The 18,419-nt window shown below is 44.7% G+C and overlaps 1 protein-coding gene across 2 annotated transcripts in view; it reads left to right on the top strand.

Moving 5' to 3' along the window:
• Window positions 1-18,419, top strand: part of CNNM2 (cyclin and CBS domain divalent metal cation transport mediator 2) — a 175,780-nt gene that overhangs the window by 152,968 nt on the left and 4,393 nt on the right. The window contains exons 5-6 of one of the 2 annotated variants that reach the window (XM_017851718.1): window positions 12,832-12,925; window positions 15,942-16,007. In XM_017851718.1, the coding sequence (XP_017707207.1) occupies window positions 12,832-12,925; window positions 15,942-16,007 (160 nt within the window). The remainder of the gene's footprint in view (window positions 1-12,831; window positions 12,926-15,941; window positions 16,008-18,419) is intronic. The other variant, XM_017851719.1, reaches the window with a different exon arrangement.

The raw sequence follows: 18,419 nt of genomic DNA, 5'->3' as shown, positions 1-18,419 counted from the left end.
AAAAAAAAAAAAAAAAAAAAATGTTGGGGGGATGCACTTAGTGATTACTGAGTTCAATGAAAATGGTGAATTCAATTGTTAGTATTTTTTGAAGAGTTTGGGAGAGTTTACCAGTACACGTCCAGATCTCAGTGGCTGTTTGAAATTTAAGTGTCATGGTTCTTTGGTCCTTTTTCCATCCTTTTTTCCATCCTTCATTAGGACTTAAGTTTATACAGCTTCTTAGAGATACCTTAGCATCTCTTCCATTAACACCACCGAAATAATCCATTTGTTGCTGTTTTTTATTCCTGGTTACCAACCAAACTGTTTTATAGAGGAACTGATAGGATAATTACAGCCTCTTACAGCAGGGTAGCTAATTCCTTCTCACTGTAACATAATTCAGTAGATGAGGTGGGAAGGTCAGTTCATTCTGAACTTCCTTTGAGTGGCTTTGGTGTGGGTTGACAGGAGTCCTTGTTTTATCACAGTCTCACTTAATAGAGCTCTATCCTTGGCATGGAGGCCAAAGTGGATATTAGTTGATAAAATGCTAATGTGATCAAATGTGTAGATTCAAACTTGGGAAAGTGTTGTGTTCATGTGTGACCCTGTGTTTGGGCAGCATTGTGGTGTCTGGAAGCAGGAGTGAGGAGTAGGAAAATGCTGAGGGTTAGCTAATTGCATGTCACTTTCTTACAGTCCTTCTTAGAAACTTCTGTTTGCAAGTTTACTAATTTAGTACCCTGATTCATCTTCTAAATTTAGTTTTCCTCAATTGTTTTTTTTTTTTTTTCCTCTCTGGAGATACATAAGCTTGAAACTCTGAGTGCACTGTTAGGAATTTAGTTTATTTACTGCAGTAAGGGAATAAAACATTCATGTTTCTCATAAGTGTGAGATGTGAATATTCCTTAAGCCTGAAGAAACTGGATACATTGAAGACTGTCACAGGAGGAATTGGAAGATTGACATTGTGAATTTCAGTGATAATATTAGAAACGATGTGGTTTTCAGTTGTCTCCTTTTGTACAGTTAGCATTTATGAAGTTGTGATTCAGTAATGCTTTTATTGCTATATAAGAAAGCCATGGGTCTAAAAATCTTATGGAAAGGGGACTTCATAATCTCTGTCCATTTACAAGTAAATCTTTTAAGATATTTTTGATAAGACATTTATGTATATTTACCTGTATTTGTAGACCAATTTGTGTTAAATACATATATAAAGGTGACAAGTTTTTTGAACTGTTAGGCTGATAATGCCATGGGGGTTTTATAAGTAGTGTGTATATGTTTGATGAACAGGCCTTACGGAGATGTTTGGTGAAAAACGTGATCTTGCAGACAGAGAATTACCTAAGGTACGAAGAGAACAGCAAAATGAAACACCCTCCCAGTTTTGGTCAATCTGGCATAGTTGCCATCATTACAAAGCATATTCTACATAATACGTCACTAAGCCAGCACTGGAAGTTCATGCCACTTTAGGGAGCATGTTCCACTTTTTTTCATTTTTATTTTTTATTTATTTATTTTTTTGAGATGGAATCTTGCTCTGTCACCCGGGCTAGAGTGCGATGGTGTGATCTAGGCTCACTGCAACCTCCGCTTCCCAAATTTAAGCAATTCTCCTGCCTCAAGCTCCCAAGTAGTTGGGATTACAGGCATGCTCCACCACACCTGGCTAATTTTTGTATTTTTAGTCGAGGTGGGGTTTCACCTTGTTGGCCAGGCTGGTCTTGAACTCCTGACCTCAAGTGATCCACCCACCTCGGCCTCCCAAAGCACTGGGATTACGGGCATGAGCCACCGTGTCTGGCCTCCGCTGCATTTCAAGAGCACTAAATAAGAAGGAAGCAGTAATACCTGCCTTCCCCTTCCTGGCCTCAGTGCCGGTGAGCTGCTCTCCCTTCAGGAAAAAACCCTTTAAGTAATTGATAGGAATATAATTGTAAATAGAAACACATCATTTTTTAGTTTAGGTCCTAGATAAGATAAATTCCAAGTTATTCAAGGAAAATGACCTAAGTAAACAAGAGTATTTTGTAAGTTACCATGTATATACCTCCCACTACATATGCATAAAAAAGCCAAAACTTCAAGTTATCTGAAAAAGTAGATCTTTACACTAAAATGAATTTCAGAAGCAATAAAGACAGTTAAAAGCACAGTAAATCATGGAAAAAACTTTATTGGCTCTACATGCTTTAAATAACTTAACAAAATACATATGTAAGTAGAAATAGGAACATAATTTTGGTGGAAGTGTTTTTTACACCATCATAAAAGATCAGGCATACTGAAAAAAGTCAGTTTTAAACTGAATAACTTGTAAAGTAGAATTAACAGATTTAGAGAAAATTAAACATAAGCTTTTTTTAAAGTATATTTCTCTTGATTATGTGGGCTGGGTGTGGTGGCTCATGCCTATAATCCCAGCACTTTGGGAGGTCAAGATAGGAGGATCATTTGAGGATCGTTTAAGGCCAGAAGTTTGACATCAGCCTGGGCTACAGAGCAAGATCCCCTTCTCTACAAAAATTTTTGTAAAAATTAGCCGGGCTTGGTGACCTGTGCCTACAGTCCCAGCTGCTCAGGAGGCTGAGGCAGGATTGCTTAAGCCCAGGTGTTCGAGGCTGCAGTGAGCTATGGTGGTGCCACTGTACTTCAGCCTGGGTGAAAGAGTGAGAATGTCTCAATAAAAAAGCTATGTGACTCATAAAATTGATCATTTATCATGTTACAGTGTACATGCTAGTAAATACAAAAAGAAATTTCATAAAACTACCTGAATTGACCATAATGAAATAAAATTAGAAATAAAAAATACATAGAAGTGCTGGGTGTGGTGGCTCATGCCTGTAATCCCAGAACTTTGAGAGGTTGAGGCGGGTGGATCACTTGAGTCCAGGAGTTCAAGACCAGCCTGGGCAACATGGTGAAACCCTGTCTCTACAAAAATACAAACATTAGCTAGGAGTGGCGGCTGCTACTCGGGAGGCTGAGGTGGGAGAATCGCTTGAGCCTGGCAGGCAGAGGTTGCAGTGAGCCGAGATGGTGCCACTGCACTCCAGCCTGAGGGACAGAGTGAGACCCCATCTCCAAAAAAATAAGATAAATTTAAAGAAAAGGCCATATATTAAAAAATACTAAACCATGTTAAAATTGTGATAAATTCTTTTATGTAGGCTTATATTCAAGACACAGAACACAGTGTATAATGTCCTCTCATTTTTGTAAAACAAACATGCATCTATATGAATTATCTTCAGAAGGTTATCCAAGAAACTGGTAACAGCGAGTCTCGAAGGAAGCAACTTGGAAGGCTGGAAATAGGGTGGAAGGAAAACTGCCTTATTCCTTGTATAGTTTAACTTTCTCACCTCGTGCATGTACTATTTAAGTAATTAAAAAATAGAGCTAATGGCAAAACAAAAGTCCTAAATAGCAACTGAGTTAGAGAAAACATATAGAATGTAATAAAATATATATAGTATTACCATAAAAGTCTGTTATTAAATAATGTAAATACCATATAGGTGGTCTGTCAGTTTTAAGAAATCTTATTCCTCTAAGTACTTAAAAAGAAAATAGAGAACTATAATTATGTGAAAAAAGAGCAAAGCAGCAAACTAAAAAATAACAAATTAGTAAAGATTGTTAAATAAACTGGCCAGGCGTGGTGGCTCACGCCTGTAATCCCAGCACTTTGGGAGGCTGAGGCAGGCGGATCACTTGAGGTCAGGAATTTGACACCAGCCTGGCGAACATGGGGAAACCCCGTCTCTACTAAAAATGCAAAAATTAGCTGGATGTGTTGGTGTGCGCCTGTGGTCCCAGCTACTCAGGAAGCTGAGGCCCAAGAATCACTTGAACCCGGAAGGCGGAGGTTGCAGTGAGCCAAGATTACGCCACTGTGCTCCAACCTGGGCGACAGAGCAAGATTCTGTCTCAAAAAATATATAATAATAATAATTTAAAATTGAAAATGCCTTATAACCCACAAATACAATCAAGATTTGGCTCTTTAAAAATGTCAACAAAGTCAGTCTTCTATTGGCATAATGGATGTGATAAAAGAAAAAAAACAAAAAGTTCTCTCCTCCCCATAAAAGCAGCTAGAATAAAAGGATTTGCTAGAAAAAATATTCAATCTTCAAAAAACTCCCAATTTCTATATTATAGAACAAGATGGCATGATAGTCAGTTGCATTCTTTAAGGATGATATGGGCTTAATCCTAAATCCTAAGATCTGATAATACAGGCCAATCTCACTTGTCAACATTGATATAGAATTTCTAAATAAAAATGGTAGCAGATAGCAACTCCCACCCAGGGTTACTGACTTGTAGCTGCAACTGAACTGGATTTGTTTTAGGAATGCAGTGCTAGTTTAAGAACAACAAAACCAAAAGATGTCACATTAATTGGGAAAGTAGTAAAAAAAAATTCTGATTTATATCAGTAGATGTCAGAAAGACAGTTGACAAAGTTAAGCATCTATTACTGATTTTAGAAGACAGATACCCCATCCCTTCACATTTTTAACTGTGAATGGTGGACAAAAAAGAAAAAGTACAATAAATCATATCCTAAACTGGCAGCCTCCCATCTAAATAAATCATTGTTTTACAAAGCTATCTATGCAAATATATTTATAGCAAATCTATTAACTATAAAATAGTAGAAACAGTTCATATCTTTTTTTTTTTTTTTTTTTTTTTGAGTCTTGCCCTGTTGCCCAGGCTGGAATGCAGTGGTGCAATCTCAGCTCACTGCAACCTCCGCCTCCCGGGTCCAAGCGATTCTTCTGCCCCAGCCTCCCAAGTAGCTGGGATTACAGGCATGTGCCACTACGCCCAGCTAATTTTTGTATTTTTAGTAGAGACGGGGTTTCACCATGTTGGTCAGGCTGGTCTCAAACTCTTGACCTCGTGATCCGCCCACCTTGGCCTCCAAAGTGCTGGGATTACAGGTGTGAGCCACCGTACCCAGCCCAGTTCATATCTAACTAAAGTGAGATGATGATAATATGAGGGATCACTATGTAGTAATGGAAGAAGTGGAAAGCATGTGCAAAAATGTCAAGTAAAAAAATAGTGTGTTCACAGTGATTATAACTGTTATGAACCATTTTCCTAATAAAAGTAGAGCAATAGGCTGGGCGTGATGGCTCACTCCTGTTAATCCCAGCACTTTGGGAGGGTGAGGCGGGTGGATCACTTGAGGTCAGACCGGCCAATGTGGTGAAACCCTATCTCTATTAGAAATACAAAAAAAGGGCCGGGCGCGGTGGCTCAAGCCTGTAATCCCAGCACTTTAGGAGGCCAAGACTGGCGGATCACGAGGTCAGGAGATCGAGACCATCCTGGCTAACATGTCACCCCGTCTCTACTAAAAATACAAAAAACTAGCCGGGCGACCTGGCGGGCGCCTGTAGTCCCAGCTACTCGGGAGGCTGAGGCAGGAGAATGGCGTGAATCCGGGAGGCGGAGCTTGCAGTGAGCTGAGATCCGGTCACTGCACTCCAGCCTGGGCGGCAGAGCGAGACTCCGTCTCAAAATAAATAAATAAATAAATAATAAGAAATACAAAAAAAAGCCAGGTGTGGTGGTGCATGTCTGTAGTCCCAGCTACTTGGGAGGCTGAGACAGGAGGATCGCTTGAACCTGGGAGGCTGAGGTTGCAGTGAGCCAAGATCATGTCACTACACTCTAGCCTGGGTTACAGAGGGAAACTCCGTCTAAAAAAAAAAAAAAAGAAGAAGAAGTAATAGATCATTGTATAATTTATGCAGTTGGTGAAGATTTGTTAGTTCTTTGGGGAGTAAAATGTCTAAATGAGCTAATAAAAAATAGTATGATTGCTCTTCCACAGCACATAACCAGATTATAATTTAGGAAACATAAAGAATAACTAAGAAATATGTGAAAACATAAGGAAAACAAAAGGAATACCTGTTTTATTTGCCATTACATAACCTACAGAAAGGAATACTTTCCCCCCACTCTGGAGTTAATTTTTTTTATTGGTTTCATGCCCCAAATTAATGTTCCTCCTTCCCTCTCCCTCTGCCTCATTCCCTGTGCCTCATTCCTTCTGCCTGCCTCCCACTTCATCCACAATTTTTTTTTTTTTTTTTTTTGAGATGGAGTCTTGCTCTGTCGCCAGGTTGGAATGCAGTGGCGTGATTTCGACTCACTGCAACCTCTGACTCCCTGCCTGGTTCAAACGATTCTCCTGCCTCAGCCTCCCGAGTAGCTGGGATTACAGGCATGCACCACCATGCCTGGCTAATTTTGTATTTTAGTGGAGATGGGGTTTTTCCATGTTGGCCAAGATGGTCTCGATCTCTTGACTTCATGATCTGCCTGTCTCGGCCTCCCAAAGTGCTGGGATTACAGGTGGGAGCCACTGTGCCCGGCCCATCCACACTCTTTTTTTAGAGCATCTGACGTGGATTCAAAAGGGACTTTTCCCTGTAAACAGGGGTCATCTCCTTGTGGAGATGGCAGATGGCATCTTAGATTTATACAGCCCTTGACAATACTTAGTATGCCTTCACCCTTCACCTGATATGGGAAGGAGAATTTAAGCTTTTAATAGGAACCTCCTCATGGGTTTTTAAGTTGCATGGTCTGTGTACCCCAGTGCAGTAACGGATCCTCAATCTTGAGTCAAGCACAGATAACACATCCATTTTACTTGGACACCCAGCATTGAAACTTTTAAAATTATACTACTTAAGTATATGTCAATGTAAAATTGACTAGGTATAAGCTCCCTTTGCTTTAGAACTCTCATATATAACTATAAACCAAAACTATTAAATGAATAAACTCTCAGTGTGTAGGTGATATTTGGCTGATCTGGAAGGGCCCCGTCCCAGGGCTGTGGAGGGCTGCTGCAGTGCAAGCTCCCTTGCACTCAGCACACCTGGGCCTTTGTGTGTCCAAGATGAGCGCACCCTCCAGCCCTTTGCCAAATTTGAGCTACTTTGTGTGTTTCTATGGTGTGTTGTGCTATAATTTGGCCTCCACTGGGTGTGACTGAATTACTTCCCTGTTAAATCCCACTCTGTTTCCTACTCATTAGCTTAGTGCTTCTCACAGTTTAATGTGCAGAGGATTCACCTGTGGGTCTTGTTGAACTGCAGATCCTTCAGTACGAAATGAATGCTTCTGTAGGTCTGGGGTGGAGTCTGAGATGCTGCGTTACCAGCAAGCTCCCAGTTGACAGTAGCAAGGCTTAGCTGTGATGCTCCAAGTAATACCACGTGGCACTAGAGTGGCCAAGATGGGTGCTGGCACTCACATCTGGTGGTAGCACTTGATTGGAAAATGGTCAGATGATCCAAAATGTGTCTAGATTAATTTTGACTATCAACATTTTGAAAAGTAAATTTAGCAAACTTGCTGAGTCTGGCCATTCCATCGCAGGCTCCAGATTGAAAGCATTGCTAGAGAGTGTTGGGGCACCAGGTCTCCCCAGGCTTTGAGTGGGCATCTTTGGGTGCTGCCACCCCTCTCTCGGTTAATACAACCCAGTCTCTGTGCCCCTGGCATCTCATCACCTCCTTTCAGGAGTCAGGCCCCCCTGAATACTTTGTGATGGCGATTTGAAAAACAAGACAGCGGGAGACCAGGTGGCCGCTCAGCATGTGGCACATGGGGAAGTCCCACCTGGGAGCCACATGCACTGATCCTCTGGTTGGCGCTGTTTGCACCAGTGTGGTTGGGCCCACGCTGGCTAGGGAAGCTTAGGATTCCACTTTGAAGCCAGGCATGGCACAGGCTGTTGAGTAGGTTGTGGACACTTAGAAACTTTGAGAAGAGGTTATCTGATACCTTTGTCCAAAGAAGGGTGGGATGCTGTGCGAGATGCTTTACTCAGGAAGCCAACTTTGCTGGTCCAGTGAGGCCTTCTTCCAAGTTCGTCAGTTTATAAGCATGAAGCCCTACTTCCCTCTGGGAATTCCTGGAATTCGTCATGTCCTGTCCTGGTTTTTTTGGTGATACGCTTGACTAGAGTGAACTTACAAATGTTTCAAAAGTAAAATCAATATGTAGCTTCCTTATATGGAAAAACTTGTTATCTGAAAAGATACCTATTAATCTCGAGCCAGGTAAGCCATCTCCTCCTGGGCCCTAATTTGTATACTGGTAAGGTTATTTGAAAATGATTGTTTTTTGGAACCACTAACACGTAAATGAGTAAGATATGTTTACTGGATGTTTTTAAAACTTGCCTGCCAGAAAAGTTTAAATCCTATAGAGAGGGATGCAGAGGGGTGGGCAGGTTTGAAAACTCTTGGAATTGTAGAGTCATAGAATGCTGCTATAGAACTGAAAGAGCTGCAGGTACCCTTTAATCTATTGCAATTTTATATGAAGTAAAATTACTCTAATGTGATAACTCTTCCTAAGTGCTGAGATATTTTAACAAAGTTTTGCCAGTTTGAGGCAGAATGAGAAAATGCAGTTGCAATGAGCTTTTCATAAAGCTATGTGTATTCAGTTTGAAGACCTGTTACTCTGAAATGATACATTTTCTAAATTTGAGGGGTTAAATGTCTGGTCTTTTATGAAATGATGGTAACAGTAGATAGCTGGGTTTTGGGGTTTTTTTTTCTGCGACAGTGCCTCACTATTTCGCCCAGGCTGGTCTTGAGCTCCTGACCTCAAGCAATCCTCCTGCCTCAGCCTCCCTAGTAACTGGCATTACAGGTGTGAGCCACTTGCCTGGCAATAGTTGTGTTTTTTTAAATAAATACCTTTATTTTGCCCAGGCACAGTGGCTTATGCCTGTAATCCCAACACTTTGGGAGTCTGAGGAGGGAGGATCAGCCAGGAGTTCAAGACCAGCCTGGGAAACATAGTGAGACCCTGTCTCTATGAAAAAAATAGAAAAAGTTATTTGGGCATGGTGGTGCACGCCTGTAATGCCAGCTGCTCAGGAGGCTGAGTTATAAGCATTGCTTGAGCTCGAGAGTTCAAGGCTGCAGGATTCTTACCACAGGTGCGGTGAGCCGTGATTGCACCACTGCACTCCAGCCTGGGTGACAGAGCAAGACCCTGTCTGAAAAGAATACATTTTAAAACCATCTTTATGAAAAACAAATTTGGCAACCCCATGTCTTTCCCTGTATCTGTCTTTGTAGAGGTGTGTCTTACTGGCCATTAGGATGGAAATGTCTAGGAATACACTGAGCTAGTGTATTCACTCCGTAACAGTGGATCTCGACTAGATGGAGTCCAGAGGGAAGATGGCAGATCCTCCCCTGCCTGGGATCCTGTCCGGAAGGACAGAGGAAGCATCAACTGGAATGGCAGTGGTCTGGAGTTTTGAGTCTTGCAGCTGCCCTTGCTTAATCAGCTGACTCAGCTACACTGCCTTTGAGGGAGTCCCTTGAGAGGCCAGGCACACAGTTTCCAGGGCTGGGGCCACTCTTCACAGACAGAACCTTAAAGCAATGATTCCCAAAGTTTGTGGCTTGCTAGAATCACCTGGAGAGCTTTTAAATAAAATCCTCATGCCCAGATTCACCTATATCATTAAACAAGAATGCCCGAGGGCCAGAGCCAGTCAGTAATTTGGGAATCTCTGCTTTGAGTGTGCAAGGCAGAGCTTCATGCCTCAGAGTGGAACCACTGCACACTTCCAAGAGACAGATGGTGTGAACCTATGGATTAAATAGAGGGAAAAAAGATGCATGGTTTTCTGTGTTATAGTCATGTTTTGGTAGTGCCAGCCCTACTGGGCCTGACAGTTTATCTCCAAAGAATAGTGACCTGACATCTCTCTGCAGGGACACAACACAAAAGCCCCTGTAACTTGTACAACAAATGCTCCAGATAACTGGAGACCCCCAGGAATGGAAGTCACCATGAGGCTCCACTGCATTTGACCCTTCCTCCTGATTTCCTGCACAGAGGGTCAGCCTCAGAGCTGGTCATGCAGCCACTCTTGAGGTTACAAACTACAAAGCAGACACTTGCAGCCAGCACATAAGTGTCAGTTCAGGAAGAGATGGACACGGAATTGGGGAGACACGTACCGCAGCCACTCCTGTGTGTGTTGCTATTTCTGAACCTTGTTCCTCCCTCCTCTCTGAAGGGACCCTACTTCAGGGACTTCTCCAGCACCCAGAGTCCCAAATTTTCAACAGCCTTCCTGTGGTCCCACAGATGGGGACGTCCTGCTGCCTGTCCCTCTCCTGCGGGGACCACCGTGCCCCCACTGAATCCTCTGTGGGGTAGGAAAGCCTCCTGCAGCCCCCAGCGGCCTGTGGTCAGCGATGCTGCTCCCCGGCGGCCTTGAGCACCTGAGGCCCTGACCGTCCTTGCCCCTGGAATTCTCCTGTCCCCTGCTCTTCTGCCATGGTGCTGCTCTCTGGGCCTCCCTTGTCAGGCTCTGCCGTGGTCCTGTTACGATTTCAGTTTTCCCTCCTGCTCTCAGTTGTGGGCCACGCTTCAGTCCTTTTCCTTTCTCAGGTCCACGTCTCCAGCCCTGACCTCTCTGTAGACCTCCTTTCTCCCACTCGTGGTGTCCGTGTTCCTCAGCCCCTCCCGATGGGCCTCTGGTTCCTATACTCCTGTCTCCCTGATGGCTTCTCTGAATCATGCTGGTCCCTTATCAATAGCTTCTCTACCGCACTCCCTCCTCAGGCCTGTGGCCGCCACCCTCGCGGAAGCAAACTCTGTTCCTCCACCCGGGACCCAACCATGCCAGCCCTTCGCCTGGGGATCTGCTCACCCAGCTGCCTTCCAGACCTGCCATCACTCCTCCCTGCAGATCCAGAGCCTGGCTGGCCACTGCCGCCGCCCTGGGCCTCCCTCGTGCTGTCCCCTTCTGGTCATCCACAGCTTTTCCTTCCTGTGTGTGATTTGTCTCTATGTAAGAACAAGAAGATTTTTCTGGGAGCTTCTGTTCCCAATGTCTTTTTTCTCATGCTGAGCTCTTGTGTGCCATGTTGTGGGCCATTGCTTCTCATGTGCTCACCTGTCCCTGCTGCATGGTCAGCCCATGGGGGATGACAGCTGTCATCTCCAACTCCACAGTGTCACCTGTAGGGCCCTGCCCGTGTGGGGAGGGTTTTCATTACCTGCCCATTTGCAGGTGGATTTTATATCATGGGTAAAGTTATAAGTTTATACAGCAAGATAATTGGCTAGGGACTGGTGAACTGTCATTTCTGTTGAACATGAAAACCTGAAAGGCAGTAGTTCATCTTCTGAAGAAGTGGCCCAAGAAAGAGCTTTCGTAATTGGAAACTTAATATGAAATAATAGTTTGCATCAGGTGGCATAGCATCTTTTTTTTTTTTTTTTTTGAGACAGGGTCTCATTCTGTGGCCCGTGCTGGAGTACAGTGGCGCAATCACAGCTCACTGCCTCACAGGTTCAAGTAATCCTCCCAAGTAGCTGAGACTACAGGTGCATGCCACCATACCTGGCTAATTTTTGTATTTTTTGTAGAGATGGGGTCTTGCTGTGTTGCCCAGGCTGATCTTGAACTCCTGGGCTCAAGCAATCTACCCGCCTCGGTCTCCCAAAGTGCTGAGATTACGGGTATGAACCACTGCTCCCAGCCTCCTAGCACCCTGATGAAGAGCTTGTTCTTTACTAAATCTTGCTGATCCCCCTCCCCTGATTTGTGGGAGGGGAATGATTTGTCTACTGCGTTGAGTTGTGTGCATTAAATGAATTCATAAAACACTGATGTGTTAGCACAATTCCTTTTCAATACATGGCATCTTAATTTTTGTTCACCCATTGTAAAGGATGCCTCACACAGTTGTAGTAATGGGAACAAGAGCATTTCTGACCCTTGGCCTGAAAATCTAAAAGTGAAACTGACTTATGAGAGCATTTCAGTAGCCCAGAAAACACAGTGAACACCTACCATGCAGAGATTATAGTGGACCCTAGGGTTCCAGGGATGAATAAGACACTCTGTCCCAAAAGAACTCATCAAGGTAAATGAGAAGTTGTAGACAAGTTAGCGAAAGTGAAGAAAAGGGAAAATCTTAGGGGGAGGAGAGGGGAACTTTGTTTTAACGGAAGGAGACTGTCTTCAAAGTGCTTTTCCAAGACAGGAGAAAAATCCCCTGGAGCTTAAGTGCCTCCAGGAGTGTAGACAGCAAGTTACCAGCCTGCGAGGGATCTGTTCAGTGGTCAGAACACCGTGCTCATGAGATGAGAGTGGGTTCTACCCAGGTTATTCCTCTCTGTTCCATGGCCACGAACCATGTCGGCCCTTGACCCTGATTCAGCCCTGGCTCTGGCTCCTTGGACAGCCAGGCAGCCATCGCCCAGCATCGTCTTGGTGCTTGGTCCCACTGATGGAGCAAGAGCGCCATCTTTTCATAGCTGGAGGCCTGAAGAATCCAAGAACTATAGATATTGGGAAGATACTAAGTGGACTCACAGAAAGTAAACATTACAGGCCAGGCACAGTGGTTCACACCTGTAATCCCTTGGGGAGCACTTTGGGAGGCCGAGACAGTGAGACAGGATTATTGGAGCTCAAGAATTCAAAACCAGCCTAGGTAACATAGATCTATCTCTACAAAGAAAATTGTATTTTAAGTTTTAATATAAAATTATTTTAAAATAAACATCACATTTACACTGTCAGCTCTGCATAATCAGCCAAATCCAGTTTTCATATTTAAAACGAATGAACCTCCTCCTCTCAGTGACAAAGATGAGCTGAAGCTTTACCCCTAGATAGTGTTGGGAAAGGAAATTCGACAAAAATCTAAGGAAGGACCAAATATTGTACAGAGTGTGCCAATAGGGTCTTGCAACTGGACTGAAAATACCTGCCTTTTCTCTCCACAGGGGAAAGTGGAAGTGGAAGCTGGGAAAGAAGGTATGAAGTTTGAAGCGAGCGCCTTCTCATACTACGGCGTGATGGCCCTGACAGCCTCTCCAGGTATGTTTGGTTCCCAGCCGCACAGGGCAGGGCCACATGTTAGGAAGTAAGGCCCCTCTCCTGTCATCTTTCTCTCTCTATCTGCCAGCTGACCCACTCATTTCCTTTTTGAACTTTTTTTTTGAAGTATATCATATATGCAGAAAATCTGCACAAATCCTAAGTATACACCTCCATGAATTCTCACAAACTGAACACATGTGTAAAGCGGCACCCAGATCAAGAGACAGGACGTTACCAGCCTTACAGAACTCCCATCACACTCCCTTTTAGTCACTGGTCTCCCAGAGTAACTGCTGTCTTGACTTCTCGATTAGCCTAATTTTGCCTGCTTTTGAACTTTGCATAAATGGAGCCACTGTGTGTGTTACACAGAGGCTGGCTCCTTTCTCTCAGTGTCGTGCTTGTCACGTCACCTCTGTTGCTGTATGTGATCACACTCTTGTTTCCTCTTGCCGTGTCTAGTATGCCACTGTATGAATACACAGCAGTGCTCGTGCCCTTTCATTGCTGATGGACATTGGGGTAGTCCTGTCTGGGGCTACCATGAATATGTGGCTTTGAACATTCTTGTACATGTCTTTGGGTGAATGTGTGTGTCTGTTTCTGCTGGGTGTGCACCTGGGACTGGCACTGCGGGTCAGAGGGTGTGCCTCTGGATTCAGCTGTGATGTACCCGCTTACCCCCAACCTATGCTGTGTGAATTCTGGTCGCTCTGTATCCAGCACTTGAGATTGTTGAGTCTGTTGAATGTTAGCAGTTTGGGAGGTCTTAATTGGCATGTTTCTGAGGACAAATGAGGTTGTTCCTATATACTGACTGCCTGTGGCCGGCTCTTGTCTGAAGAACTGGCCAGTTGAGTCAGCCAGTTAAGGGTGGGTGGCTATGGGATTGACTAAGTTCTCTGAGCACGATTCCAAGATGCCGGCCAGCCAGATGTTCCCTCAGACATGAACACAGACACCTGGTGGCTTGCTGGCCGCTGGGGATGGCGCTGCTTGGCAGAGCGCACACGCTTGCTATTAATACCTTAGGCAGCCCGAACAGGTCGGGCAGGTCGACAGAGGTGCTGGAGTGCCACCTTGTGGCAAAAACACCAAATGATGTGCGGTTTTAGGAAACCTCATTTACAAACCTCAAACCTAAAAATAACCCATTTTAAAAGAATTCCTGAAAGCCAGGCTTCAAAGGGGAGTTTTTGTGACATTGGTCTTCATCGACTGCTCTACCCAATAGTCTGAGGAACTCAAAGATGTTTCAGTTAGAAAGTCACTGAGACATCAAGAATTCTGTTGCATTTCTAAACTTCTTCTGTCCCAAACACCCCTTCTCACTATCCTGGTGCAGGTGTTTGAGTCCTGGGGGCATAGTGTTCCCACTGTCAACTGCTGACCAACACCCATATGCATTGTGAACATGGGCCTGTCTGACCCTACTTAATGAGTAGGTTTCTGTCGTAAACTTGAAGGTGACCTTCGTTTTCACTGCTTAGTGACAGAGACAGGGTAGCTCTTACCTAGGCATGAGAAGACCTGGGTTATAGCTTCAGCTACATCACAGGCAGGTCGTGTGATGTTGAGTGAGGCCCTTGGTCTCCACCTTAAGAGGATATAATGATACCAGCTCATGTGATTATTAGAAGACTAGGATGCAGTGATCCTCACACAAGTGCTTTTTCCCCTTGAAAACACGAGGGGAAATGTGGGTATGGCAGAAAGGTGCCATGACTGTGACGAGTTTTGGCAGCTGATCTCAAATTAGCTCCAGGTGACTATATAAGATGACTTTGAAAAGAAACTAGGAGTGGGTTTGTACATTTCTACCAATTATTGGTTCCTGAAACGTAAATATCAGCCCAGTTCCTATTGAACTGTAATGGAAGGATAAGTCTCATTCAGAAGAGGACGTGGTGAGCAGCCCTCTGAGTCTGGAACTGCTAAGAAGGAAGGGGAAATCACTTGAGGTCAGGAGTTTGAGATCAGCCTGGCCAATGTGGTGAAACCCCATCTCTACTAAAAATACAAAAATTAGCCAGGCGTGGTGGCACATGCCTGTAGTCCCAGCTACTCGGGAGGCTGAGGCAGGAGAATCGCTTGAACCTGGGAGGTGGAGGATGCAGTGTGCCCAGAGCATGCCACTTTACTCCAGCCCAGGTGGCAGAGTGAGACTCCATCTCAAAATTAAAAAAGGGGGGGAATTTCATTAATGGCATCTTCTCTATTCCAAAGCCTAGTATTTTACTTAACTTTATGCTAAGATTTGGGATTTTGTATATTCATTGAGAAGCACAGTTAGTACAGACATCTCAAGGTAAAGTTTCTGTTTATTGATGTTCCCTATCTGGGGAAAGCCTGCAATAATCAGTTCTTAAGAACTGCCTGCCCCAGAGGCGTGATTCCTGCTCAACATTTCGTGTTCTGACACTTTTCAGTCTGATGGGGTGGTGAGAAGCGGTGATGAGGCAGACTCCGGCCTGCGTTCCCGGGAAATCTGTGTATATGCGTTCTTGACTTACTTTCCTCTCTTTGGAGATTTGAAAGCATTCCTAACAATTCAAAGCTTCAGGTCAAAGTTAAAATGAGCTAAAGTTGCACATGTGAGAAGCTGTAGGCTGTGCAGTGAGTGAGTATTGGGGTGTAGGCACCAGCAGTTTGGGTCAGGTTCTTAGAGCAGTTGACTCATGGAGCTCCCCTTTTGTGCAGCTACTAGTGATTTAAGCCCTCAAGAGTCGCACCTTTTGAGCTCTCAACCCCAGTTGGTTATTATTGACTTAAGAGATTTCGTGGTTAGTAACAAGCCCATGGGTAGGATTTCTCCTGGTCTTAGCCTCCCTGTATTCCTCTTCCTGGAAAGCAGTGTGTGCTGTTTTGTGTCTATACCATACCGACTTGCCTTTCTGCAACTGAGTGCGCATATTGTATTGGTAGAACAAGTATCCCCTCCTGTCCCTTGATTACAGAGATCTCTTTTCTTGCCTTTTGATGTGATCTCACCCTGTTTTTCTCCATTTTTCAGTTCCTTTGTCCCTGTCTCGTACCTTTGTTGTCAGCAGAACAGAGTTGTTAGCAGCAGGTTCTCCAGGTAATTCTGCATGCTTCCTTTCCGTAATTCTCCCAATTGCCTCCCCTGCCCCCCATCACGCCTGGCTGGCTGGGTCTGCTCCCTTTACCTGGACAGCCTGTTTTCATGTTCCTTGGCACGCTAAAGCTCTAAGGTTCTGTAACTTTATAGCGAGCTCTCCAGGAAAGCATAAGCCACAGCAGGTGGAGAGTCCAGAACACCGCACAGTCGCATGCACACAGTAGCCGTGAAGCATGGGAAGGGAGGGCTGCTCTGGCGTGGATTGTTAGTGCTCCCTGCCCGCACAGCTGACCTTGAATTTTCAGGTCAGCAGTAGGGGACTGTTCTTGGTTCTTATTCTGACCTCAGCAAGTCATGGTGTGTGGAGTTTGCGGAGGCCCTGAGGGCCTCAAACCCTGAGGCTGCTTTTATAGAGCCCATTTGCCAAAGGCCTGAGAACTGTAAACTCTTCTTGGTAAGCAAGAAAAATACCCGGTCCACACAGGTGCACAATATTCCTGTCTCCTGGGTTCTTCCCACATCTGTGTGAGCAGAGCGCGAGCGCCGCTGCTGTCCGCCAGGCAGGCGGCCCTGCTTCTCCCCGCCACCTGACTTTGTTTTGGAGTGAACACCCAGCACATTCCTATCCCGCTGCTGCCGACTGCCCTGCAGGAGAGGGTGGCCGGGCCTAGCTAATACGTCCAGCCATTAAAAAGAAGGGAAAAGGCTTAATCTGTCTTTAATTAAAATTGCTGGGATTTCCTAGTTGGTAACACAACTTTCCTATATTTATCTTCAGAGTTTTTTCCATAATTACTATACTGTCATAAAACTTTGGAACATAAATTTGGCCACAAAACCTGACCTGAACTGGGGGTCAGTCACTACGGTTTTCGCTCTATTTGTTGTGAATTCTCGTCTGTCTCACCAAAAGTTAATGTGTTTGCAGACTAGGGCTGCCCCAGAATTGCTGGGTGGTGTATGTAACATGGGGTGTACAGACTGTATCACCTTCCAGAATTCAAACATCTCCGGCCCCCAAGGGCTTCAGATGAAGAATGTGGACCTTTATTATTACTATTTTAAGTAAGATGGCATTTGAGGCTCTGAGCAGTGGGCTGAAGCTCCGGGTTGCAGCACCCCTGCTTGTACTGGCGCCCATCGAGCTGTGGAAGGGGACCCAGAAGGCAGGGCCTGCTCCTCCAGAGGGTGGCCATGGAGCCAGGCAACAGGCTTTTGGCAGAGGAGAGGGTCCACTCACACAAACAGCGGGCGGTGGGGTGAGAGGAAGCAGACTGAGTCTAGATGCTTTGGAAGATCAGAGAAATCGCCCTAAAATCCTCCTCAGGAGAAAACAGGAGACTCGAAAGTACTGCAGGAGACCTCAGACAAGCAAAGTACCTTGAAATGTTTTGTTTTTATAGCCTTCAAATGTTAACACAAACTGTTTCAAAGGTGTCTGTAGAAATGGTGATGAGATAGGTGGCTAAAGCACAGGGATACAGTAGGATCTCGTTTCAAAAAAACGGATTAATCTGTCACCCTGAGTGAAGTCACTGCATGTGCAAAGGCTTGGTCATGGGGTGGGCACATGGTGGCAAGGTCCGGGAGGAAGCTGACAAGAAAGAATAGAAAATGCCAACTGAGCTCACTTATGGGGTACCTCCTCTACTGATGTCAGATAAGCACTTTGTACATTATCTTGTTTTTAACCCTTGTCAGACCTTATAAGATGGGTACCAGGGCTGGGCACGGCACTCACGCCTGTAATCCCAGCATTTTGGGAGGCTGAGGCGGGTGGATCACCTGAGGTCAGGAGTTCAAGACCAGCTTGGTCAACACGGTGAAACCCTGTCTCTACTAAAAATACAAAAATTAACTAGGCGTGGTAGTATACGCCTGTAATCCCAGCTACTTGGGAGGCTGAGGCAAGAGAATCGCTTGAACCTGGGAGGCGGAGGTTGCAGTGAGCCAAGATTGCACCACTGCACTCCAGCCTGGGTGACAAGATCGAGACTGTCTCAAAAAAAAAAAAAAAAAAAAAAGGTACCAGGTACCATCATCCATGTTTTACAGATAAAGAATCTGAAACTTAGCAAAATTGGGTCACCTATTCAAAGATCCATTCTGCTAAATATAAAAGTCTGATAAATTGTTAATTTGCCTTGTTCTCGTAGAAATGGAAACAAGGGGAACTGCCACTCTGAATGTAATTTATCTAACAATGGAAAATTAGTTCATAACTTGACAATTGGAGGGAGAGTTAAGATACAAAAATTTTAGGAGAAAGTGGCTGGGCGCGGTGGCTCACGCCTATAATCCCAGCACTTTGGGAGGCTGAGGCAGCCAGATCACTTGAGCTCAGGAGTTCAAGACCAGACTGGGCAACATGGCAAAACTCCATCTCTACCAAAAATGTAAAATTGGCCGGGC

This window comes from Rhinopithecus bieti, unplaced genomic scaffold (genome assembly GCF_001698545.2).
Source record: "Rhinopithecus bieti isolate Rb0 unplaced genomic scaffold, ASM169854v2 scaffold_31787, whole genome shotgun sequence".
In the NCBI taxonomy this organism is placed as follows: domain Eukaryota; kingdom Metazoa; phylum Chordata; class Mammalia; order Primates; family Cercopithecidae; genus Rhinopithecus; species Rhinopithecus bieti.
This window is presented reverse-complemented; position numbering and strand designations above follow the sequence as displayed.